This window comes from Apus apus, chromosome 13, assembly GCF_020740795.1.
Source record: "Apus apus isolate bApuApu2 chromosome 13, bApuApu2.pri.cur, whole genome shotgun sequence".
Lineage (NCBI taxonomy): Eukaryota > Metazoa > Chordata > Aves > Apodiformes > Apodidae > Apus > Apus apus.
The window spans coordinates 5,012,290-5,038,533 of NC_067294.1; the positions used below are offsets into that span (position 1 = coordinate 5,012,290).

A 26,244-nucleotide genomic window follows, 5' to 3' on the forward strand; every position below is an offset into this window, starting at 1 on the left:
GACTCCACCATGGGTGTTTCTCATGTCTGGAGTGTGGATGTGAGACCCTTTCCTATGGATGCTTTAATCTACTGTAAATCTTTGTGTTGGGAAAGCAAATGGCAATTAACTGTAACCCTTGTCAGAGCTGTAAATTAGACACTCTACAAGTTGTCACAGTACACGAAACCCAGGATTTGACTGCTCCTTTGCTCTATTTGGACATTTAAGAAAGCAAATGTCTTTTCCATATTGAAAATGTTGAAGTGGTTTGTTACCTGAGTAAAGAACATGTTGGACTTGAATGCACTGCATGGTGCTAATGAACAATCCAGGTAAGCAGGATCTTTAAAATCCTCAAGCAACAAAAGTGAACTAGATGGAAAAGATTCAATTATGCTTTACGGGGAACCTGGCTATGAGTGTGCAGGATGTGGCAGGAAAATGTGTGCAAAGGAACTTCATGGAAAGGAGCAATTGTTTTATCAATAGAGCATGCAAAGTGAAATTGGCTGATCAGCCCTGAATAGAAGCTCAAATAGCTGAGCCTTGTAAGGTTCTGATACATGGACCAGGGTGGATTTCCTGATGAAAGGATGAGAGTCTCAAGCAAGTTTAAATCAGTTTGATTAAATATCCATGTAGTTATCAACTGGGGTTTTGGTCCAGTGACTTCAGGATATTTGGCCTTGGACAAGGGATGTTGTAACAAGGATGTAGGAATTTGGCTGCAAGTACATCCCAGTTTTTAGAAAATAAATGGATTTTGAGTCAGAAGGTGCTGGCTTCTCCTCTCCCAGCACCTCTAGATAACATCACTGCAGTGAAAAAAGCACAGGGAAAAGTCAAACACTTTGCAAAAGAACACAGACATTTGAATTTAATAAATTATAAAATTAAAGATTCTAATTTGTATATACACTTTTAATATACAAGAAATGGCTATTTATTGCAATTTCTGTTAAGGCATATGTAAGTGAATGGAAGTTGCATATAGATACTCAGATGAACATAGCTAATACTGTGCATTGTAGGTGAGTAAATAAGACATTAAATGCATTATGTAATAAAATAAAACAAAACCCTTTGAGGACTGGTAAAGCACCATTTCTAGAATTCTCAAAATATCTGAAAGTGTTCTATGGAGATGTTGTGAGACTCTAAATATTGAATGGATACATGAATATAAAAAGTGATGCGTTCATAATAGATGACAGAAATTTTTTAAAGGAATGTTGGTGAAAAAATGGCAGTAGGTTGGAGCCAATGGAATTGGTCTGGGATCTTTTTTCTTTTTTTTTTTTCCCATGAGGGGCTATCACTCAGATTTTCAGTTTAGATCACCAGAAAAATGACAATGTAGGAAGCTTGTGACTTGCACGATTAGGTCACAGAATTCATTGGGAGCACGTTGCTTTAACTCTCAGTTCTCTGCAGGAATGTATTGACTTACAAATCTATTCTCTTTAGTTTATGGGGATTAGGTTATATTAAAATAGCACTTTCTGCTCAGTATGTTTCAAAATGCAGAATCTGGGCAACAGCAAAGCAGTTGTAGGAGACACCCTATGGTGATGCTCTTGCCCAATTACAGCATTGTAGGAAAGAGGAAACAGATGTCAAAGCTGAACCAGCCAAAGAATGACCAAAATTTCCACTGCATGAAAAGGAACAAAGATCAGCTGAGACCAAAACCCCACCAGCTGCCTTGGGCTGCTTTTTCTTTAGCAATAGAGAGGTCAAGAGGTCAAGAGAGGTTCTCCTCCCCCTCTATTCTGCATTGGTGAGGCTGCATCTGGAATATTGTGTCCAGTTCTGGGCCCCTCAGTTCAGGAAGGACAGGGAACTGCTGGAAAAAGTCCAGCGCAGAGCCACAAAGATGATTAAGGGAGTGGAACATCTCCCTGATGAGGAAAGGCTGAGGGAGCTGGGTCTCTTTAGTTTGGAGAAAAGGAGACTGAGGGGTGACCTCATCAGTGTTTACAAATACGTAAAGGGTGAGTGTCAAGAAGATGGAGTTAAGCTTTTCAGTGATGACCAGTGATAGGACAAGGAGTAATGGATACAAATTGGAGCACAGGAGGTTTAAGGTGAATATCAGAAAAAAATTTTTTACTGTGAGAGTGACAGAGCCCTGGAACAGGCTGCCCAGAGAGGTTGTGGAGTCTTCTTCTCTGGAGACATTCAAAACCTGCCTGGACGCCTTCCTGTGTGATGTACTCTAGGTCACCCTGCTCTGGCAGGGGGGTTGGACTAGATGATCTTTCGAGGTCCCTTCCAACCCCTATGATTCTATGATTCTATAATTCTATGATTCTATAATAGAGCTCTGCTCTGTTTTCCAGCAGCAGTGGGGTACATGTTCTTAGGGAACCACCATCATGGGAAACTGCTGAAAAAAACCCCACCTTCTGAAAAACTCATGCCAGCTTGAGAAGAAGGCACCTTCCTTGGCCTGAAGAGACTTCCCCCTGCAACTCATACAGCAAGACTGAAAAGAGAAGGCAGCTGGTGGCTCTGCTCCATAAGGAGCTGGAACAGAGTCTAACAGCATCTCACTGTCTTGAACAATATGGACTGAAGCTGCTCCTTCAAATATGTTTCAATGTTCTCCAAATAATGGCTAAAGAAATTTTCAGTAGAATTAAAACCAGCAAGAAAGAAATCAAATGAAATCTCACAAAAGGTGAGACTGAGAAGGGAACAAGCCCTTCCGAAACACAGAGGCCACTGGGCATTGCATTGGGTCCCTGATGAGCACCAGACCTAGTGTAGCACCACACCAGCCTTCTGGAGGCTGCTCCTGCTCCAAGGTGCAGCAGAAGTTTCTGCTTTTGGTTTGTTTGATTGCAAATTCACTCACTCTGGAGACAGAACAAAGCAGTCAAGTTTCTGAATTTCAAACCAGCTTTGCAAGTTCAGTCACATGTGAGAGAGACCCTGCAAACTGACCTTGCTCAGCCTACAGCAGTCCTGGCCACTGGGAGACACAGCTGGACATGACCAGCAAAGAACCACCAAGACCTTTTTAAACACTGGGTCTCTGCACTGGAACAGGCTTTTCCTCATGCTGTTTGCAGAAAGGTCTCTTGAAGTTGCACCAAATGAACTCCGGTCCCACTTGTTACTGGGACACAACTTAGAAGTCCTTTGGACAGAAGATGCTTTGTGTAGGACAGCACTTGAACTGTGGGAGCCTCCTCCAGTGACATTTCTTCACCTTGCCTGGTTGGCTAAGCCTATTCCTGATGCTAAGGAAGAACAGGAGCTACCAGATGGGTTGTCTCAGGTTTCTGGAGGTCAGAGAAATGGGTCTCCACAAATTCCCAGAGAGTAAGACTGGTACCATTTAGGCAGCCAACTTCAACCTTGCCACTTGTGTAACTTCAAGCCCCAACCCCTCTACCCTTGGGTTTGTGAGGCTTTTTTCCTAAGTTTATCATATTATTGGATCTGCTTCTAGGCTCTGAAAAAGCTGGGAGTTGTGGTTTATTTTTATTGTCCACAGAGCTAAAAGCAGGATACTAACTTGAAGGGGAAAAGATGAGTTTTGCACTAACCACATTTGTGTAAAGGAAATGTGGAAGGCAAGAAATACTAAGTCTACAGGCTGGCAGCCCAGTTAGAGCTTGTGTCTTCTGTGGCACAGCAGCTGGAATGATGTTGATTTAGACACGTCTTCCTTGTTTATAAATAGCATGGTGGGGTTTTTTTTCCCTTCAGTGCTCATTACCACATTGCTGTTTTGTGCTGATGTGACCTGACCCTGCTCTGTAGACAGCCACAGATCCCTCAGGATGATGCTCCTGGGGCCAATACCAGGCTCACCCAGGCATTGTGGCTCTGTCACAGCAGCCAGGCCATGGAGAGGGGCCAGCAAAGGCCACGGTGTGGGCAACTCAACACAGGCAACCTCTGTCTACATGAAAATGCCTGGTGTCTCACGAGTTAAAGTCTGAGGTGAGACCCTGCCCCAGCCAACCACTGCTCAAAGCTGCCAAGCTGCAGAGCTTTTCTTTTACTTCTCCAAACCAGATCAGATTACTTTGTTACTTGTGCTGGCTGCTGTTTTCACATCTGCAGCCACATCTTCTTGGCCCAGAAGATGTTTCCTAATGCTCTGGACTTCTACCAGGCCAATTATGCTTCCTGGACTTCATAGTCTTCAGTTTAACTCCCACCTCTGTACTATCCGAGCGAAACACTCACCCAAGTATATCACCTTGATCCTCTATTAGAAAGGACACTTGGTGCCATCACACCAGCTGAAAACATTTCTTCTCTGCTTTGTATCTCCATAAAGGATTTTTCTTAAATCAGGTCTTCTCCTTCAAAGACTTCCAGCCACAGCTCAGGCCAGAACAGTTCAACACCTCAGTGCTGCAGACAGCAGGTCCTGCAGGCTCTCCTCTTCTTTCCTGCAGGACTGGCTTGTTGGGAAGAGGAGACTGGGCTCATTCAGCCCTGGTGGTCGAGGGCAGATGGCAGGAAGCCACACGTGGTTCACCTTGCAATACTTCTGAAGTTCTTTGCCAGCAGCCAGGCCACAGAGAGCTTACACATTGCTGGAAACACCACACATGGGCAATAATTCTGTGACTGTACATACAGGGTTATTGCTGGTGCTGCTTCAAACTAAGGTTGGAGGATGAGATCTTACTCTCAGACTGGAAAATCTGAACTAGAAGCCATCAAACCTACCTAGTGGTAAAAAGGAGGATTTCAGGGAAGCCCTGGGCTCTGCAGGAGGTTTACCAGCAAAGAGGAAACAAATGGAAGAGTCCAAGCCAGGAGACAGAAGACCTTCTCAGATGGCACCCACAGCAGGAACCAGCCCACACTCCCTGACTCTGCAGTGTTAGAACCAAGCTGAACTCATCTTCTGATCTCCAACCAGGAATTCAAAATAGCCTATGAAAATGACCATGATGACCCTGAGGGGAAAGAAAGTACTCAAAGGGTTGTCAGGTTATACACCTTAAAGTTTCTAGCAGACCTGGTACTGTGAGTACATGTGTATGTCTGTATGCAAGGGCACAGCAAACAATTGTTCAGTTCTGCACCAATAAAGCTCTCTTAAAGAAAGGAAGAGAATACAAAATTGTTTCCTCCAAAGTAACCTCATCCTATGAGAGAAAAAAAAAAAAACTGTTCTTAATAAAGCACCAAGGAAAAGGCAACAAGAACCCAGTCATCTTCAACTGAAATGGAATGTGGGTAGAAAAACATCAGACCAATAAAAAAAAGCACCAACCAAACAAGATCACTGAGGTTGTTGCATCACAGGAACTTAAAGGCTATAAAAATATGGATAACTGTAAACAGAAAAATTAAGATGCTGTCAGTCCAAGTTGGCCAGATCTATCCCACTGCATGTAATTCAAGGTTTAGAAGAATCCTTTGAAATTATCTATGGAAATATATAAACTATTGTTTGCCAGTTTTTAATGTACACATAAATATATGGCTAAAGAATTTTCTCTATATTTTCTTACACAGCCCCAGTTTAGAACGCTGTGTAAGCACATGCCTGGCTGTGCCCACAGCAGCAGCTCTACCAAAGTCAGCTAAACTTAAGCTGGCAAGTCCTTAAGCACCTTCCTGAACCAGGGCTGTGTTGGTGCTTGGGTTGATGCCATGCACAGCAGCATCACAGGATTGCTGGCCACCTGCTTGTCAGTGTGAAAGGGATTTATTATCTCTTGGGGCTGTTTTCCTCCATCCTAAATGTAACTCCCATTACCATTCCCAAACACAGGCACAGAAGGCTTAAAAGAGCCCATAAACAAGAAACCTGCTAACCTGGCCTAGGTGTTAGCTTGTTTGGACTCGATGACATGCTGTAATGATATTGCACTAATACTCTGCTGTACCCTGTAAACCTGGCCCTCAAAGTGTTCAGATTAGCACTTATGGAAGAATCTGTCATTCCCATTGATAGTAGGCTTTAGAATTTGGCATCTCTGCCATAGCACCACTTTTGATTATTTTTTTTTTCACCCTTTTTAGTCTCTATGACATGGGCAACACTATGATGTTGGTAACATCTCTATGAGAGAAAAATGTTGTTTGTGCCATACTACCATTTTAGTTTCTTTTTCTAAGAGTCTCTTTTTTCCTTTTCTCCTCAATCAGCTCCTGAATTCTTTGATTCCTTGTCCTTTCATAAGGTATCCTCCTCCGTGTAATGATGTTGTGCTGCGACACCTCGTTATCCAGCCCGTGGATTTTATAGGGAACATCCACAGCATTGATTTCTGGGTGCTCCTCAGTTGCATTGGAAGGAGGTGCACGCGTTTTGGAAACAAGAGGAGGGCTGGTGGCAGCCTGTGTGGTGGACACTCCCACAGGAGGGCTGAGGGTTGTCGGGAGCTCCTCCTCAATCACATTATTCTTATTTAGGTTAGAACTGGTTACATTGTTGTCCTCTGTTAGGTTGCTGTACATGTTACAGGACTTGCAACACAGCTTATTGTAACCAGGAATTGAGCAGTAACGAGAGAGAACCTCCATGCGACAGAACATTGACTTGTCTCCTTGACAATGAGCTTCTGAAAGAGAAAAAAGGATCAGATAAATAAAGAGCATCTTCACATTGATCAGAAAAAGAAACACAGCTGAAGCTTTGGCAGTGGGCAGAGGGTTTGGTATTTAGTAGGATGGAAAACTGGCAAAAGAGCCTTCTTTAGACAGAAGCAGGCTTAGTATTAAACCTAAAACCCGTATGAAGGGACACGAAAGCTGATCTGAACTCTGTGTATCAGCCCCATCCACATTACAGACCATAGCACTCTGATCTTTGCTCCACACTGATTTTTGGCTCCTCACTCTGGAAGTGATGCCCTGAAGACCGTGCAGCCACAACCACCTGCGTTCCTGCCTTGGCTCAGAGGTTGAAACACACCAAAAGTGCTGTTTGTTGCTATTCCTGCCTTAAACTTCAAGAAAGTCATCAAGGTTTATATTGAAAATACCTTTTTTTCGTCCCCTTTTTCTCCTTTTAATGCTTTTCTGTAATCTAACAGTGACTAACCACAGTCAAGCCTGTTTTATTTTTATATATATATTTATATTTCTCTGGACTGCCTCAAGAGAGTCAAGCCCGTTTCTATGTGTACAGTGTAACACTCTGAATTAATCCATCTCCCACTGGAGTGATTTTTTTTGGCCTGAAAAGAGCAGCATTGCCTGAGCAAGTCCCTTGCTTGAGAGAAAAGTGGTGCATTTAGCCTAAGGCTTTTCTCCTCCCAGAAGGGAGCTGATATTGCCAGAACAACCAACTCCAGTTGGATGGAGCCGCTGGGAGTGACTGGGAGACTCAGTAACAAGTCCTGATTTTTATGTCACTGACTGGAAAACTGTCCTAAAGGGAAAAAGCAGTAACTGATAGGTTTGAAGCTGACGATAGATGTTATGACAATCATCTGCATTGTCATATAGATGTAACAGCAGATCCTGATTGTGCTGGAATACAGGTAACACAAGGTAGGCTAAGGTGTTCCAGGGGAGCTGGTCACACTGTTTTACTGTCTGAGAAGCATTAACAGGCATCTACTCAGAGACCACTCAAGCCCCTGTGATTTCTGCTCAGAGGAGGTAGTGGATGGTATGAATGGATATAAGCTGAGGGGCTAGCAGGCTCCTCTGAGAGAAGCTACCTGTCCTCTGTCCTACTTACACACCTTACAGCTCCTGTGCCTCCAGGCTGAAGTGACGGTGCCAGGAACTACCGGGAACTGCACTGGAGGAAAATCCCAACATACAGCCCATGCTGAAAGAAAGAGGAGCCAGAGGGCTTGTAGGAGAGGAGAGGGCTGAGGAGAAGAGCAGACTGACCAACACTTGGCATAATCAGTAACAAAACATTGCCTCTGTGACCAGACATGAAATCACTTCTGCCTCTCTCCCTGCTCTAACTACATTTCCACCTACTCTTACAGTAAAGGATGAGTAACTCCAATCACTTGCCTCTATTTTGAGCGTGCTCAAATCAGCTCCTGCTTCCCCATCCTGCTGCAAACACTGACCTACCCTGCCAACAACCTTTCAGCCAAGACAAGAACCAGAGATACCAAGTGAACTCAGAAAGTGCAAGTGTTGCTGCTTCACTCACCCCCAGTTAACAAAATAGGGCATTATAGGTGTTTAATTGGCAAACATAGCAGTCTCAAATAAATTAATAACTGTTGCTGCTGCTTTAAAATACTTGTGCTGGCTGAGAAAGGTGTAAACACCTTCCCTGCCTTGTATTTATACCCCAATTGTTGCATTTGTTGCAGAAAAGCAAAATTCAGGTTCCTATTTTCAAATGTTTTAATTAATTTTCATACTTTTCAAATGTTAAACCCAGATGCTGCTGGGAATAAAAAACAAATCCTTCCTTAGGAACCTAAGAATAGTACCTTGATTTTGGAGACATTTTCAAACCAGTCTTTAAGAGCTGGAACTGTTCATCTCTGCATGCACAACTCTATACAAAGGACTTCATGTACCTATATAACTTTATATAGATTTTTTACATACCATGTAGAGTCCCCTTTGAACATTTTGCCTTGCGTTGCATGACCTTAATGCAAGCTGCTCCAAATAGCTTGCAAAATAAAAGCCAACAGGTATAACATTTAAATGTAGTTTCAACAAGGCAGATCTGTTCTTGGCTTTGTAAAAATCACTAAAAGCACCTTTAGAAAAATGCCTTTTTTCCCCCTATCAAATATATGTAACGCCAAGCTTAAAAAGACATGAAAATAAAACTGCATTATAGAATACTTTTAGTGACACCTGATAAGTTATATAAATAAACTTTGTAGCTTATGAATGTCAGAATGAAATTTTTATCCTCCATGCAAACCAAAATACCCAGATTTGCTGAACTTTTATTTATTTTTACTTGCAGTATGCATGACAGACTGGAAGTATATCTTCAAAACATCAGTAAGAAAAAAATAAATCAGTTTCACAGTCACTTTGGTACACATTAGTCTCTTAAAAAAATATTGAAAAGCAAACTGAATTGGCACATCTTTAATATTATGTTAAGTACATACAAAACACTAATAAAATATCCCTGATAAACCAAAGTGCATATAGACATAGTGCACAATGCCCAGATACCTTATTGCACCATTCTCTATAGCCACCCATCTCTTGAAACATCACTAAACATTGTCTATTTAAAGGTAACAGTCATGAATATATTTATACAGTTAAACACCAATTATTTTACATAACAGTATTCAGTGCCAGATACGTGTCTTTGCTTTTTCACCTTGTCATGTAAATTGTTAACATCTTTCAGGAAATTATCATATTAACAGCAAAATTTAAATATGTGATCACATGATAATGACAAGTTTGAAGTGCTACACTGTTGACGACCCAAAGATTCAAAAATGCCACTTTGCCAAAGAACATGATCAATGCAATAAGGTAGTAATTTGCTCCAAGACTGCAGAGTTAAAGTTGATACGGTTCTACTACTGGTACTGACTCACAAACAGGTTTATTACTCGTGAAACCCAAATCTCCAACACAAACACGGAAGGTGAAGCAAGAATGCAGTTAAATCTCAGTAAGTCAAGTCACAATCCTGCCTTGATGAAGATGTGGATATGCACTGTGCAAATGAACCTCAGGTTAACTTTACTGCCTCCTAATAGTTATCATTCAAGTGAAAACACTCCGTATGAAGATTAACTCAAGGTACCAGTGTCCTGTTTATCTTTAAAGCTGGATCTGGTAAATTAATGCCATTTACATTTCAACATTAAGGCATTTTTCTAAAATTCTTCTTCTAAGCAAAAAAAAAAAAAAAAGCAATAAAAATTGAGGTAATTCTGTAGTAGTTCACACTGTTATGTTTGCCAGTTGACACATCTATAGAGCACACACACGCACACATACAGCCGCACCAGTCAAGTCAGACATGCACATGGTGAAAAAAGACCAAAGATGTAATGAGTATAAACAGCTCCATGTCAAGCAGCTGGAGACATCATAGTTGATGAAAACATCATATTGCCTCCACCAGGTTAAGGAAAACACCACCATGCAACCTTCAATGTGGCCCAGGCCTGCTCTGCTTCGGTTTTGTTTCTAAAACTGAAAGTAGGCAAAACCGGCCCAAATGGTGCAACGGGCAAAGGGACGAGCGGCGCTCAGGGGAAAATATTTCAACCCATCACCAGGAGTCTGGTGAGAGCCACTGGTGTCATAGCAGCATTGAAAGTACCAACAGAGACTGAGCTTCTGCTTCCCGGTGAGCCCCCCTGGGATACAAACATAAATGTGAGGGTCAGGAATAAAAAATGAGGAGCAAGGGCAAGCAAAGCAACGGCACCGCAATGGAATGAAAAAGTTCTTTCACTCATCAGACTACCCTGTCAGTGAACTGAACCTGGAGAGTTATGAGATTTAGGGGGTTTAGATAAAGGAGAACTTTAGCACTACAAGGTGTCATTATTGTGATGTGATCACATTCACAATAAGTTCTCAGTTTTGTTATCAAACTCAACATCATGAACCAGTAAAGAGCCTTTTTTCACCATCACCAAGCAACAAGCAAACCGATCCCAGCTCCCTTTCAGAGGACCGCAACATACTGTGGAGATCCAACTTCACACATCCAACACTTCAAGACCTCCACCACCAGTGCTATGCAAGCTCCAGAGAAGAAAAACACCGAGCACCAAGTGCCTGGTGTGAAAAAAAGATTCAGCCCAAGATTTAAACTTGGCAAAGTCAAGGGAACTTTCCGCATAGAGAGAAGAAGAGAGCAAAAGGCAAAGTCCACATTCGATGTGGCATGCATTTAAGGGCAAAGGCAGAGTTATAAATGGGTCTTTTACTTGAAGATATTTTCTGGATGGGGTAGTCTGGATCAGGTCTTGACAGCCATTGTATCATGTAGGTTTTCTTTGAAGGATCAGAAACATTTCCTTGAATAGAGGGGGGGAAAAAAAAGATAAAAAAGAGATGTAACACAACATAGGTTAACATGAGTCATTGACCTGCCAGACATGGATGAGCTGAGACTGAGTGGGTGAAGGAGCCCAGGGAAGGACTGTGACCAGGCTGTGCAGTTGTGACCTGTAGGTGCTGTTTGGCCAGTTTGCTACAACATGTGCCCAGCCCATGAGAGGGAACAGCCTGAAGGCCAGTTCTCCAGAAGTACCTCACAGCAGTACTTCCTATCCAGTCTGGTTTAGTTACAGTGCCTCTTTAAAATCTTTGTGTTGCAGAGTGTAATTGACAGCTTGGTTCTAATTAATTAGGAATCTAAAGCTACCCTGAGAAATACATCAGGAATGAAAGAAAAATATTAATTATGTAATAATAGGAGTATGTAAAATGATCTCACAAGCATCATCTGCAAACAGCCAAAAACCTAACAAGGATAAAAGCATTAGTGCTCTGGATTACATAGGAATAAATTTATTATAGCTTAAGAAACAGAGTTGTATAACCCCTGAAGATAACATGTGCTTAACAGAATGGAAAAGAAGCCTGGAACTGTCATGGGAGATGAGGAAAGCAAAGAGAGGCATCTTTGTATATGATGCCCTTGATTAGCCTCAACCCAGCAGCCTCTTGCCAAGCCCAGCACAGGGGCACAGGGCTGGACTCAGGCAGACAGGGAAGCTGTCACCTGCTGGCCAGATCCACCTATCATTACTGTGCTGAGCTCTGCCCCGGCCTCTCATGCTGTCCTGGGGCAAACGGGCCTTCCCACCATGCAAAGAGAACAACTACAAGCCCAAGGAGCCCTCTGGTCACACAACAGCTTCACGTCTGGAAAATCTACTCAAAACCAGGCTATGAAGAACTGCCACCCCGGGCAGATGTAGCACACAAATATCAGTTTGATGAAGGCATTTCAAACAAATACAATCAACATAACCTTTTTTTCAGCAAGTAATAAATGCTAGAGAAGACAAGCACTTACTCTGACATGGAGGTAGTCTGCAAATCCTTACAGTCTCTGGTTTATTCTCTTTACAAAGGCCGATGGCGTTGTCCCTGGTCCGGCACAGGACCGGGCGGTCCTGCGTGCCATTGCCACAGCTGACTGAGCACTGGAAGGAGAGGCACCAGTTAGACCCTGAGCCACCCTTTGGAAACAATGGGTTACAAATTAGATTTTAAATTTCCAACCATTGCCCTTGATTTGAGCCAACAGTACGTGAACCTCCACCACACCCATAGCAACTAGGCAAGAGGGAGAACCACTGCTTTCGTGGTACATCAGGAACTGTGAAACACTCCAGGTTATGGACTTCTGGCCTGAGCAATGAAGAGACAACAGTAACTGTGAAGCATCTGGTCATGGTGTGCATCAGGGTTGGCATTGCTTTTGACACCTATTCAATCCAGGGAGGGTAAATATTGCTTATGTTGATTTGCATGGCACAGTTCTAAAATAAACTGTTGTTTCTCCAAATGCAGCCACGTTTTTTAAACAATTTAATGGAGAAATGATGGGATAAATTGCAAGTTCCCAATGTATCAAAATTCGAAGGAGAACTTAATGTTGCAATACTCTATTAATATTTCTTGCTTTTTGATGACTGCAAAGGTTTGCAAATATGAATAAGGTGGAGCTTCTCAGTGCTCTAGTAAATAACTTAGCAAGAACCAGTCAGTGCACAGTGGCCCCCCATTTCTTGCTCACACAGTGATTACCCAAAGAACCAGGGATGGAAAGCACAAAATGCTCAGCTCCTGACCTCGTGATGGGAGTAACAGAACCCTGTTTTGTCCATAGCAACAGCAAACAAAAAGGGTTCATGAATGGGTGCCCTGTATTTTGGTAGTAAACCAGGTGAAAAACTCTGTCCTCTGTGTTATGGGCAGAACCTTAGGAGGCTGAGCAGCTAAAAGGCCTTTACATGGAAGATGCTTGCACCTTTGAATCTCCACGAGTGTTGGTGCCTAACTTCCTTAGATGCCCTTAACCACAGTGTCTGAAGACTTCAAAGTCTTCTTTATGTGAAAGAAAACAGAATATTTTAATAGAAAGAAACAGAAAAAACATCAAGATTTTATCTCCTGCATTTTAAGAAATGAGTTGCTCGAGACCTCCAGAAGGAGCCTGACCTGGGACCAGGGTCCTATTCTCCACTGGGCTGGGCAGAGCTCCCGGTTGCAGGGCCTCCTGCCCTCGGGCCGCTCGTTGCTGCAGTACTTGGTGTGCACAGAGCGGTTGGTGTTGTCCTGCAGGGGCTGGATGCAGCGGACTGAGCGCACTTGGTACCCTGTTTTCCCACAGCTTTTGCTGCAAGGCTCCCATTCTCCTGTGACCCATCTGGGTTAATGAAAAAGAATACATTGAATAAAATTCTGCCTCTCCTAAATTGGTCAAGTTCAAACTGTTGAACTGCAACTCTTAAATACAAGCTTAACAGGATGTTAATACCAGTTCTGATATGGAAAAAGAAGATGTGAAAAAACATAAGCAGTTACAACAAGGGTCATTTGCTCATGTTCCTGAAAAATCAGTAATAAGACCCAAATCTTTAAAACCCAGCTACACTGTCTGAACTGTGTGTGCTGAGCTTGGGCAAATTGGGGTCTTCAGCACCATTAATGTTTGGTTTTGGGGAAAGCAACACCACTGAAAATTAGAAGCTTTGAGTTCACAATGCGTAAATCTGTTTGGCCACCGAAAAACGAAACCTTTGGTTTGTACTGTGGAGTTGTTGACAACCTCACTGATCATCCAAATGGCTCAAGAATTACACCTAAAAACTGTAAGGAGCTTAGAGAAGAGCAACAGTGATAGGCAGGAGCAGAGGGAATTCATATAGACTACTGAAAGCTTTGTTAAAATCAAGTAAGTGAAGAAATTCAGCAGTCTATAAATATTTACAGAATGCAGAGATCTGCAAGAAGGAAATATTGTTCAATGTGAATAGCCTTCATGGGATAAACTTTACCAAAAATATACACAGTCTGAAGAAAGATCTTGAGTTTGAAGCAGTTGTTCTAAAGTACTCATAAAATTCTGAGTTTAGAAACAGTCAAGAAATAGTCTGAGCCCAAGGTAATGCTCTACATGCTCCAGTTCAACAAAAAGTAAAGTGTCAATTTCGTCCAACCTTCTTTTTGTAGCCTATTGAAATCACAAAGCTGTGGTTGAAGACAAGTGCTGGGGAGCACAAAGCCATGAAGCCTAAGGTGATTTCAGACACAAAAAGATTTTTTCCCCCAGCAGTGAAGAAGCAGCATATTAGTGTGGTGGGTGTCACAGGGCTTCATAAAATCTCTCAAATAATTGCCTCTCCTATGTACGAGTGCAGAAAGCTCTGATGCCATTCTATGGAATCAGAAGTGACTGAAACATTCAGGAATCCAAGTACAATTTAGGATCCTATTGAGTCTTTGTGGTACCTGGGTCCAATTATATTTGTAGCTGAAAGAAGAATACAGTCCCTTCCAGAGAGCCTGAGATATGGTTAGGTCATTACTTCAGTTTTCCAATAAATAAATGTTAAACCCTGACCCATGCTGAGTTTATGGGGCAGAGTTTTTTGACTTTTCTCTCTTTCAAACCTTTTTTGAAAGGAAGTTAGGAAATATTGCATGGTATGTTCTACTTTTTGCAGTGCTTCCTGGAATCTAGACTTGTCCACAGAGATAAAAGCTGGGATCAACATACTCCTTTCTTGTTGCAGTAGCAACATGAGGACTATATGAGTTCTACATGTGGCAAGAGTAACCTGCTGCCAGTCCAAAAAAGCACCTGTAAAACGTGAATTAAAGTATTCATAAAACTTAACTATGTATAGCAAAGAGGAAGGCACATCAGGCATACTATGCTGTATGAGGGCTGCCAGAGAAATCTACCATGTCAGGTATTTTTCCCTGTGTTTAAATGTCAAAAAATATACTGTGAACTTTAGGAAAATTTTATTTGAGAGGCTGTATGACATTGGTTTTCTTATGTAGCACCCTGCAAATTTGTTCTTACATGGTTAGTTCTCACTGTGTAAAATCAACTGAATTTATGTCTATTTTTTATTATCTTAAGATGGCCTGAACACTAATGTCTGGATCAAAAGAGTGCTTCTTTCCTAATCCAACTTATTTCAGAAGTAATAGGAACCATCAGTTCCAGAAATAGTACTTCTACAAGCAGAACATGGCATCACATCCCCACAGTCCTGGCTCTCTGTAAGGATTCATGGAGGTGAAGCTCAAGCCACCTTCTTTCAGGTGACAAGTGCTGGGTGCAGTGGCTGCTGCAGGTGAGCAGAGATGCTTACATGGGCTGGGAGCACTCCTGGAGGTTGCAGACCCTGCGGATGGGCTTGGGCTTTTGGATCAACTCGCAGTAACTCCGATGAACCATCTTGTGGTCTGTCTTCCTCCGGCAGCCGTATTTTGTGAACTGGTAGCCTGAAGAAAGACACTCATCTTATTTTCAGTACTGGTAGAGCTTACACAGGACTCATGTTTCAAACCAACTGCTCAGACACTGTCAAAGGTCACAGCTGGAACTACAAGTGAACACAGTATAATAGGAACTATAAATTGGACAGTGCTAAAAAGCACTTACTCATGTGGATTTAGCACCCAGAATTGTTCACCCCCGTTATTTTTCACTACAGACCATAATGAGAAAAACAACATCTAGCATTTCAAAAGCCTTCTGCAAACCTGCACAGTCACACAGGTGTTGTGACCTGCCCATCAGCCTGGGGAACAGCATCAGGGTAAACATCTGGCAGGGCTTTGCCTTGCAAGGTCCACATCACAGGTTGCATGTTTACTAAAAGCTGCCCCATGGCACCTTGAGGTTTAGCACCCTTGCAGCTTGGAGACCCTCATCCAAATCTTGCACATTTATACAATTTTTCCAGTTTCATAAACTCAAATCAGAAATGGGCCACTCCAGATCTGTCCCCAAACCATTTAAGTCATATTTTTTAACTCCACTGACTATTTCTTTATCTGTTACTAGCTTACGCAAAACACTCCCATATTCCTGCTCTCCCTAATGTCTGGTGGCAATGAATTCCACACATGGTGCTTGTGCCCTCAGTTTTTCTCCTAATCAATTTGCGGTGCTTTGGGGTTTTCCTTTTACCTCCTCCACAAGGTTTTGAACATTGGGACCATTTCTTCAGAGCCCATTCATATGACACTGAGTCAACTTCCAAAACATTATTGTTATCTACATTCAAGGAATCTTCATGGATCATGTACTTGTAAGTCAAAGATATCTTGGCACCACCATGAGGAATCACCTAATAAGCAAAACAGATGTAGGGGAAAAAAAGATATCAGAAGCTATGTGAAATGACACAAAAAAGCAATCATCGTGGCTCAGATATAAAAACATCCTCAAAGGGATTTAAACCTTTTCACTGCACTCAACACTTCTTTTTCCCCTGATGAAAAAGTGTCTCTATCCTTATGACACAGAGTTTCTAAACTGCATATTAAGAAAGACTGCTATTGATTTAGACTGATTTTTCTTGCCAGCATTGGACTGAATTCAGGATACTAAATTTTTTCCATATCCCATCATAAAGGAAGGAAATGTTGTACTAAAATGATAATGGATAGTTCCACTGAAAGACGAAACAAATTCAAATGCATTAAAAAACTGAAAGTGGTGAAGAAAATTGCTTATATTTCTGACAAAACACAAATATGATAATCCTGGGAATTCTGTAAAGCCTGTTACTTAATTCTGGCAGAAATATAAACTACTTAGAAAGAGTTTTTACAATCACACTGCACTAAGACAAAGGCAAGAAAACAGAACTCAATGTGAATAAAGTGCAAAATATTGGTCCTTTGAAAACATAATATTTATTTCTCCTCTGACATTCAGCTGGTGTAGATCAACACACTGCAGCTGCTTTCAGAGGGATTCTGAAGAAACCTCCCCTTATTCATTGTAGTCTATTGTTTGCTGGTTTGCAATGAAAAATAATATGTTTGGGTGGATTTGGGAGCTGCAGAACTGGCTGAGCCCTGACACAATGAGTCTGGAAGCAAAAGAATCCTGCTTCTGCCTGTGCAGGATACATTTTCAAAACACAGACAGGAGGAGGAGCTGTTAGATCTATCTGATATGAACCATTCTGACGTTTTTTTAACTAATGCTGATGTGTCAGATAAGATAAACTGGAGAGTTTCTACAGTGGCCACTTTCTAGGCCATCCATAGGAGCTAATCAGGAGAGCTGGGTGCTCAACACATAACCCTGAGTTCTAACAATTCATAGAATTATTAGACTCATAGAATCACAAAATGGTTTGGGTTGGACGGGACCTTAAAGATCATCTAGTCCCAACCACCGGCATGGGCAGGGCCACCTCCTGCTAGACCAGGTTGCTCAGAGCCTCATCAAACCTGCCCTTGGACACTTCCAGGGATGGAGCCTCCACAGCTTCTCTGGGCAACCTGTATCAGTGTCTTACTACCCTCACACTACAGAATTTCTTCTTAATGTGTAACCCAAATCTCCCCTCTTCCAGCCTTAATCCATTCCCCCTTGTCCTCTTCACTACAAGCCCTTGTGAAAATTCCCTCCCCAGATTTCCATTCTTGTGCAGAGCAATGAACTAGGAGAAAGGAATTAAAATACATTTTCTAATGTCTTCTAATTGAAGCAGATGTCTTCTTGCAACTGACAAGAGGAATCAAACATATATTATAGCACATTATGGCTCTGTAACCCTGACATTGTGTTCCATGGAAGATGGTTTTCATTTGACTTACCAGAATAACTATTCCATGACGCAGAGGCCCCATGGTCTGCACAGTTTCTCTATCATCGTCATTCCGATATTCCCACTCCACACCCATGTCAATAAATACTTTAGAGTCAGGCACATAGTTGTCTTCACTTAGAATGAATTTCCCCGTCTCACGATTTTTAATCGCTAGGAACAACATAAGAAAGAGTGAATACAAGAGGTTCACTTCTGTGTTTTGTTCTGCTCTTGTCCAGTGGAAGCAGCAGAAGAGGCCAGCATGTGTTTTCCCTCACAGGTTTGGAAAGACTTTTTCAGGTGTTTCACTGAACTGCCAATGCTTTCCTGCTCAGCTCCAGAAACATCAATTGTCTTTTTATTTCTTTTTCCTAGCCTGCCTTGCCAGAGAAACGAGGGCAGCGCGACCGCACCGCGTGTGTCCGTCTGCCTGCTCCCGACTCACAACTTCTGAATCCAGTGGCCAAATCCGAGCCAATTTGACAGCCAGTGGGGGTCCCACAGGGACAGCTCTGACAGGCTGCACGGCAGCTCAGGAGGCTGTTACTGCTCCACGAAAGAAAGGTTACGGGGCGAACCCCCAGCAGGTCCCCGCAGCAAGAGCGAGACACTAGAAACTGCATTAATTCCCCTGCTCAGCCCCAGCCCTGCCATGGACACAGCCCTGCTGGAACTCCCACTGCTCCCTGGGCACCTGCCATTGCACACAGTGTCCAAGTTCTCTGGGGTGGCTGTGATCAATGCCCCATCCTTCACCCAGAGAGACCTCAGTCACCTTTCTATTAGGACCCGTGCTTTTCTCCTGAGGTGGAAAATAGCTCTCTTCATCAGAAGAAGCACGGACTGTTTGTTATTTACCACCAGATTTGAAGTCCCTTCTCTCTCTAGCAGCCACCTGAGCACCCTGATCTCTCAGAGTCAGCCTGGACAGTGAGGAAGCTGTTTATGTCCGTGTGTATCTCTCAGCCCCCACCCCCAGAAGAACCTTGTCTGGATGGGCCAGCTATTGCTCTCCTGCCCCATGGGGCAAGGCTGTGTGGAGCAGTGAGGGCAGTGCTGGTGGGTGAGGAGCTGGAATGTCTCACCACACTGTTAGCAGGCCATTCTCTGGCAATCTGCTGCAGATTAATAACAGCCTCCTTGGCACTGCTTCCCATTGATCCCAGGCACTGTGAAGAGCAGATTTCAATCACTTCCTAAGCCGTGTGATTGATCAGGCAGCCCTGAGTCAATACTGGCAGCAATGGGGCAGAGCCTGGAATGGATTTGGATGTAGCTGGGAAATGGCTGAGGGTGGGAAACACGTTAGGAGAGATGCACACAAAGATACTGCATCACACCCCCTAATCTAATTCAGCTCCTCTCCCAACAGCTTTTGCACATGCATATGCCAGTGCAGGGATCTTCTGGCTAGGACACCAGGGAATACAGCACAGGGAAATCAAATTGCCAAACAAGTTTTCTAATTTAACATACTTAAAGGAGGTACATGGTGTGGGAGGATAATGGGTGAACAAATGCATAAACACATTGTGAGGCTCCAGAGACAAAAAATAGACAGCAGAAAAAATAGTCTGACTGAAAATTTTCCTATTTGTTACTTACCAAGATTATGACTGGTGGCATCTGTTTCCTGTATAAGTAAATGTCTCGCACCAACAGGAATTTCAAACATCTTAATGTGCCCTAGTGAAAAGATAGTAACTGGTTAGTATGTCACAGCCAGGAAAAGTCTGTGTTAGGTTTTTAAATAAATCTTATTTTCTAAAAACAGGGTGTACTACAGCAAGCTGAACTTAATCCAGCCTCTTTCCCATCCTTATTTCTGTGCCAGGTGATGGAACATAACAGGGACAAGGGGTTTTGGGTCAGAAGAAAAATGCCTTAAGTATCATCAACAAACTGACAGTGCTTCGGACTAAAACAGGCTTGGAGTGCCAAATGCACTCACAGACACAGACCATGCAAGCTCCTGTCTGACAGGCAGGGATGACAACATATTATTGCAGCACTCCAGTGACTTCAGGGGAGCAGCTCAGTGACATCAGCTCTCACATAAGTCCACAGCTCTCCAACATGGAGCACTGAAGCCCTCTTCTATGCATACACAAGCCCTCATATCAACAGACTTAACTGACCACTGGATGAAAGGCTTATTTTCAGATCCTAGCCACATCTCAAAATAAAGTCCAGAGAGTTCGTTTGAATCAGTAATGCTGTAAATGATTCATGATTCCTCTGGTACTTTCCATGAAACAGAAGAGATCAAGCAAAAATACCCCAAATTCCCCAGGACAAAACACACTGAATGCACTGACCTTGTTTCTTTGGCACTCTTGAAAATGTTCCTTTCACCACTTTGCAGTGGGAATTATCTCCTCCACAAACACCACACTTATCTTCCTGCTTTGTGGAACCTATAACCCTGTCACACCCAACTTTCTGCACACAAGAAGAGAAAAACAGTCATTCTTATTTGTCCATGCTTCAGTTCAAATGAGTCTTCACTTCAGGTATCAAAACCCAGACCTCCATTTCAGCAAAGCAGTATAAATCATAGTATTGTCCTGGAAGATGAACATCTGAACAGATTTTAACACTTCCAGTTCCTACAGTAGCTGTCAATCAGGTGATTATATTTTTACATTATGCTTCACAGGGGTCCTCTTGCTGAAGGAAGCAGGAGAGTTAAGGAAAAGCTCTTAAGTCTCAGCTTATCTTAAAGCAGATGTTTAAATTCCAGGAGAATCAAGGCATCTATGTGAGGACAAGCACCTCCACCAGTGCTTTGTTAAGTCAGAGCCTCTAGTTCTGTCAAAAGATGACCTGCAGAACATCCCAACTTAGAGGAGCTGTCATTGATTTTTTTAAAAATAGCACGATCAAATACTGAGAGAATGCACATCAGCTGCATCTTAACACCACTTTCCTTGAAAACTGCTGCATGTTCCTGTTTCATTCTACATTCCACCCCCACTAAACCTCAGCAGGAAAAGCTTTCGTTGAAAGTAATTAAAGTAATGTATCTTCTTAGAACATCGCATTAAAGATTCCATGTGTAGGTAGGTGCTGTTGGAACTGAGTCACATGCAAAGTGATGGCAACTGTGAATATCACACACAATATTGTGACAATAATCCTAATGAAATCTCCGTCTTACCCCAAGCATTATTATACTTAGTCAGTTTTGGAGAGAAACTCAAGCTACCATTTTAATTGTTTTCACAATACTAAGCTCTGAAAGAAGCCACCAAAAAGCTCACCAAGCAGTCTCCCCGCACGCAGATGCTGTAGGCGTCCTTGTAGGAGCAGCGGGTCCCATCGTGCACCATCCTTTTCATGTACACCACGTCCCCAGTTTCCTTTGATTCACAATACAGGTGGCACCTTTCCTTAGCTGAAACATAAAATTACCCAAATTGTGCCTGTTCAGCTGCTGACTTTGTGAACAGCCCTTTCCACAGTGTTAGCAATTGCTTCTTCCTTGCATACATAACAGAGCACAACACAGTGCCCCATAAATCATGGGTGCTTATCCCCCTTCAAAGACTTTGTGATCGGTTGCAAACTGCTGCATGATAAAGCACCCGCGTGTCATCATTAGGAGTCAATCTTAAACACAACAGACCATTTACTTTGATGGGGGGGCCCTCTATTTTAATCCCTTGCCAGATGATCCAACCTGGCAGAGGTTTCCACAGTCTGCTACGTGACTACCTTGGAGAGATGCAGGTTTCTGCATCAATTTCTCCTGCACTGCACTTTACATGGGGAGGGAGGGAAAGTCATTTTGCCATTAAAAGCAGCTGTTCAACACTAAGTGAATCTGGCATCCAAAATGTCTTCAGAGACAGCTGGGACATACCGTTTCCTGCTAAACATGAAGTTCATTCTTCCTCATTGTACGCAAATTTAGGATAGTTAAATCGTTTAACAAGATGAGATGTCAAAGAAATTCAGAAATAAACTTTTACTGCTAACACATGCACAGTCAGACAAACATATCTCTTTCTTCTAATCTGTTCCAAAGAAATAACAACAAAAAATAAAGCTGAAATGACTAGTCAGTGGCTGAATAAAGTTGTATTCCACCAGTGCATTTAATTTTACTCATACTTCTTGCTGTCCCCTACCCCAGAATAGGAATCACTATGCTTTCTTTGGCAGTGATGGCACTTCTGTTAGATGAAACAAATGAATATTCTGCTATTTTAACATGATTAAAAGTTTGGGACACTTTTCCCACCATTTAAAACAAGAACAACCTTTCCATTATAGCAGTTCCATTAAAATAAATCTTCACAGGCCTTTTACATTCCTCCCCTGTACAGTTCCATGGCCTCTGCCCTCTTTTAATGAAGTCCTTCTTATTGCTGCTATGTTCTCATGACCACTGGGTATTGGTACATCACAGACCTTTGCTACTGCTCCTGAACAACGCAGAGATGTCATGCTAAAAATGTAGTGTCTGGACTATTAAAACTGGTACTTTACTTTTGTGGGGCAGATACTTAATAGGGGGCTATTAAGATCCTAATAATCACAAACTTAATGGATTTGCATATATTAGGAACATTAAACTGTGCACAAGACATAGACATGTACACCCACCCCTGTGTATGTACCCACCCCCCACACACCATCTTTTCACTGTACACGAGTAAATTAAAATATCAGAAGGTCTGCCTGGGTGCCAACAACTCTGTACAAGGCCTTAATTTTAGAGTGTTCTCTTCCCTTTGCTCTGTGGGAGCAGGAAATGTGCAAGTGCCCTTCACTTGGACCCTGCTCACCGCAAAGAGCTCTTTACTTTCTGTTCACTGGTGTTGGGCACAGTTGAGGTGCAGGAACGTGGTGGTGAGCACATGCTTGTCTGCTCCTTGCTCCACAGGAGTTTCCTTCCTATTGAATCCAGGCTGGGAGCTGACAGCCAGTGTCACTCTACACCACCCCAGCAGATGCACAGCAGAGGGTATGTGAGCCCAGCAGAGCCTAGAGATGGGGTGCTCAGGGGGCTTGGAGAGCAGTGGGGCCATGACACGGTGCGTCACCAGGGTGCTCAAGCACACCCAGGGATTCACCCCAGCTCTGTGGCTTTTCTCTCGCCACAGGGTGAGATGCTCCTCTCTGTCCCCATCAATGTGTCAGACACATCCAGCTGAGCTGTGTGTGAAGTATAGGGATTTCTGTTGCTTTTGAGCCGTGACTGCATTATCTGCACAAAGTGTGTCACTGATATGCCTTATCTTTACAAAAGGGACTTTTAAATATAGTCGAGTTCAAGCATAAGCCACCTTCTGGCCTTGTTTTCATACAAAAGCTGTTCTCTCTAATGACCCTGCACAAGTATATGTAACTCTGAAGGTGGCTGCAGTTATACCATAGTTATATGGGAAACCAGCAGTGCCCAGTGATCAGTGCTCAGATATCAGTGAGCTGGTTTCTGACGCAGAAGCCATTGAATTTAAAATAAAAACATCTGACTAGTTGCAGTGGTCTTTGCAGCAGGCTGCTCCACGGGCTAAAGCAGAATCAAAGGTCTGTGGGCCACAGGGTTCATCCCCTCTCCCTGTGCCAGCAAAGCTATTTCACAAAATTAAGCTGTGAGGCTGTGCCTGCGCCTCTGAAAATCCCGAGTTTCACAAGATGGCATGAAAAGAAAGAGGGAACCCTGAGAATTGTTTGGGAAGAAAGTCAGGCTAATTAATTACAAGGAATTTGCTATTAACTTCTGGCAGATTATCCTCTCACTGGAATGCAGAATGATTCACCCAGAGTGACCCCTCTCAGAGATGGGTGCCTGTCTGAGGACAGCTCAGGTGCCCTGTACCTGCCCCTTCTCATGCCAGCCCTGCCCTGGAGCACCCTTCATTCAAATTAGGTGACCAGCGTTAAAACCAATGAGCAGCCCACACTGCTCATCAAGCAAGTTGAGAATCATTGCTGCCCACCCTTATGTTTGGTAAAACCTCTTCTGGTTCCAACACGATGTGGTAACAGGATGGTAACAGCCTTCATGGCTAAAATCAACCAGTTGCACTTGCAGTGACAGTTAAGCAGGGGCATTAACCAGAAAATGACCAATTTTGTTCCAAGAGGCTATCTCTGCTGAGATGACAGAACATCAGAGTGATTGTGCTGGTTCAGATCCAGCACCCATTCAAATCAACACCTGCCAGCAGTGTTGGAAGGAAGATGTAGGAACAAACCTGATACTTTTCTCAGAATATTCTTCAAGTTTCTCGTAAACTGCAGCTTGGGGACTTCCTAAACCATGGCTGGAGTTTGGGGTTTAATGCTCTTAATGGATTACAAAACTTTCAAGAATTCTTCTAAACAATTTTTAAAACTTTCTGGCATCTGCAACTTCCTTTGGCAATGAATTCCAGTTTGATCATATGCTGTGTGGAAAAGTACCTCCTCTTATTTGTTTTAAATCTCTCACCTCATTATTTTGTTCCCAGGCTTGTGTTATGAGAAACAGTGAATAATCATTCCAAGTTCAGTCTCTTCATGCCACTCACAACTCTGTAACTCAGTCTTTTTAATCTAATTCATCACTTTTCCAGGGCAAAAAGTGCTAGTTTAGATAAACTCTCCTTATTCAGAAGTCACTGCTTACATTTGCTTTATTTGGGCCTTTCTGAGTTCAACAGTTTTTCAGCAATGGGGCCAGCAGTGAGATGGGCACAACCTGCAGTATACTGGGGGAGCATTTACCATGCAGATGCATCACACAGGAATACAGAGGCAGAGCACAGAATCACAGACTGGTTTGGGTTGGAAGGGACCTTAAAGATCACCTAGTTCCAACCCCCCCTGCATGGACAGGGACACCTCCCTCTAGATCAGGTTGTCCAAAATCCTGTCCAATCTGACCCTGAACACTTCCAGGGATGGGCATCCACAACTTCCCTGGGCAACATGTTCCACTGCTCTCCATCCCTCTCCTGACAGCCACTGGAGGGATGTTTTTCTAAAGCTATTCCCAGCACTCACACCTTTCCTGTCCAAGCCCACCTTGTATACAGACCCATACACAATATTTTTAACCCCACATCAATTAATGACATTTATCAACACCATGCTTCATTTACACTGCATTCTGTTACTTAGTGCCAAAGGTCCTTCTGCAGCTCTCCTTGGGAGATGCCTTATTTTAATTACCCTGAGTTATTTTGTATTCCAAGCAGCTTTTGTTACCCTGTTTGCTCCAAACAACTCCTAACAGATTCCTGAGGAATGATTTCCCCAGAAATAGTTTTCCTTCCCCTTATGTGACTTCTACTCATGTTTGCAACTGATTTTACTCTCCCCAGGAGCAAGGGACCTCTCACCATCAGCATGTTCATAGGGGAGCCAGTGGTGTTTCGTGTTCTGGTACTCGAAGTAAGGATCCCACTGCCGACACTGCTCCTCTCTGAAATCCTCCATGTCCTTGGGGCAGTCCTGGGTGTTGCACAGCTGGAACTCGTAGCTCGGCCCCACGCACGTGCGGCCTCCGTTGGCAGGACTGCAGGGCCAGAGGAAGCCACGGTGAGTTTTGCCACTCATGTACAAATCCAGCCTCTACCAAATAATCCTTTGAGGAGCAATGTAACTCCCAGTCATGTCAGTAGGCACTTGGTGAAGCCAGTGATGTGTTTTTGATACGGGAAATACAAATTTCCTTTAAAAACCCACCGTCATTATTCAGCTCTTAAAAAGCAATTTCTGCAAGAAAAGCCTCAAACCACTTGACCAAGGCAAGAAAAGCCGTTTTCTTGCTGCATCCCAGGAAAGTAAAGCATGAGCAGATGAAGAGACTCATTCACATCCACCCCTAAGCCAGCAGCAAATCCAGAATCAGCTCCATGCTGCATCCCCTGGCAGATGAGCAGCAGATCCCTGTTAGATCTGGCAACACAGAGCTCAGGAGTTGCAGCTGGGTTTGCACCCTCTTCCAGGAACACAGAAAACATTTTAAAGAGTACTTTAGGCTTTTCCTGCATGAAAATGGATTTTACAACTAAAACTGTGCTCACAATTATACAGGTGACTTTCATGTTGCAAATATAATGAAGGTTGAAATTAGAACTGGTAAATCTATTTCTTAACACAAAAATTTCCATCACAAAATGCTGCTTCATAAAACTTGATGTTATTTTTTAAATCAATGATGAGTTTTAACACTAGTCAAGTTCAATCTCTTCACCATCAGAAACTGAGAAAGTCAATGTTAAAAATATTTTGTCTGGTAAAATAATTTAATTTTGCCTGTTGTTTCAGTTCTTGATTTTAGGATCTTGACATTTTATGATATCACAATAAGATAGCAATAATTATACATTTTATATCATTTGCACATACCTATCTATATTAAATAAATTATACTTCCAGTCTTACTGAATTTAAGTCATTCTACATTATCTAGAGGAGCCATGTTGAAGTTACCAAAGCAAAACAATACTATTAAAATTAACTTGGGCCAGGTTCTGGTCTCAGTTTTGTTCCAGCTTGGAATGAAAACAGTTTGAAAATATTTTAAGGCCTTCTTGCT

The 26,244-nt window shown here is 42.8% G+C and overlaps 1 protein-coding gene across 1 annotated transcript in view; it reads right to left on the reverse strand.

Annotated features, from left to right (window-relative positions):
- Positions 1-827: 827 nt before the first annotated feature.
- ADAMTS2 (ADAM metallopeptidase with thrombospondin type 1 motif 2) overlaps positions 828-26,244 on the reverse strand; it is a 177,592-nt gene continuing 152,175 nt past the window's right edge. The window contains exons 12-22 of the mRNA XM_051631361.1: positions 25,043-25,218; positions 20,969-21,102; positions 20,024-20,147; positions 19,311-19,391; positions 17,713-17,876; positions 16,067-16,226; positions 15,243-15,375; positions 13,075-13,282; positions 11,924-12,053; positions 10,827-10,916; positions 828-6,530 (exon numbers count right to left, since the gene is read on the reverse strand). Of these exons, the coding sequence (XP_051487321.1) occupies positions 6,067-6,530; positions 10,827-10,916; positions 11,924-12,053; positions 13,075-13,282; positions 15,243-15,375; positions 16,067-16,226; positions 17,713-17,876; positions 19,311-19,391; positions 20,024-20,147; positions 20,969-21,102; positions 25,043-25,218 (1,864 nt within the window). The 3' untranslated portion in view covers positions 828-6,066. The remainder of the gene's footprint in view (positions 6,531-10,826; positions 10,917-11,923; positions 12,054-13,074; positions 13,283-15,242; positions 15,376-16,066; positions 16,227-17,712; positions 17,877-19,310; positions 19,392-20,023; positions 20,148-20,968; positions 21,103-25,042; positions 25,219-26,244) is intronic.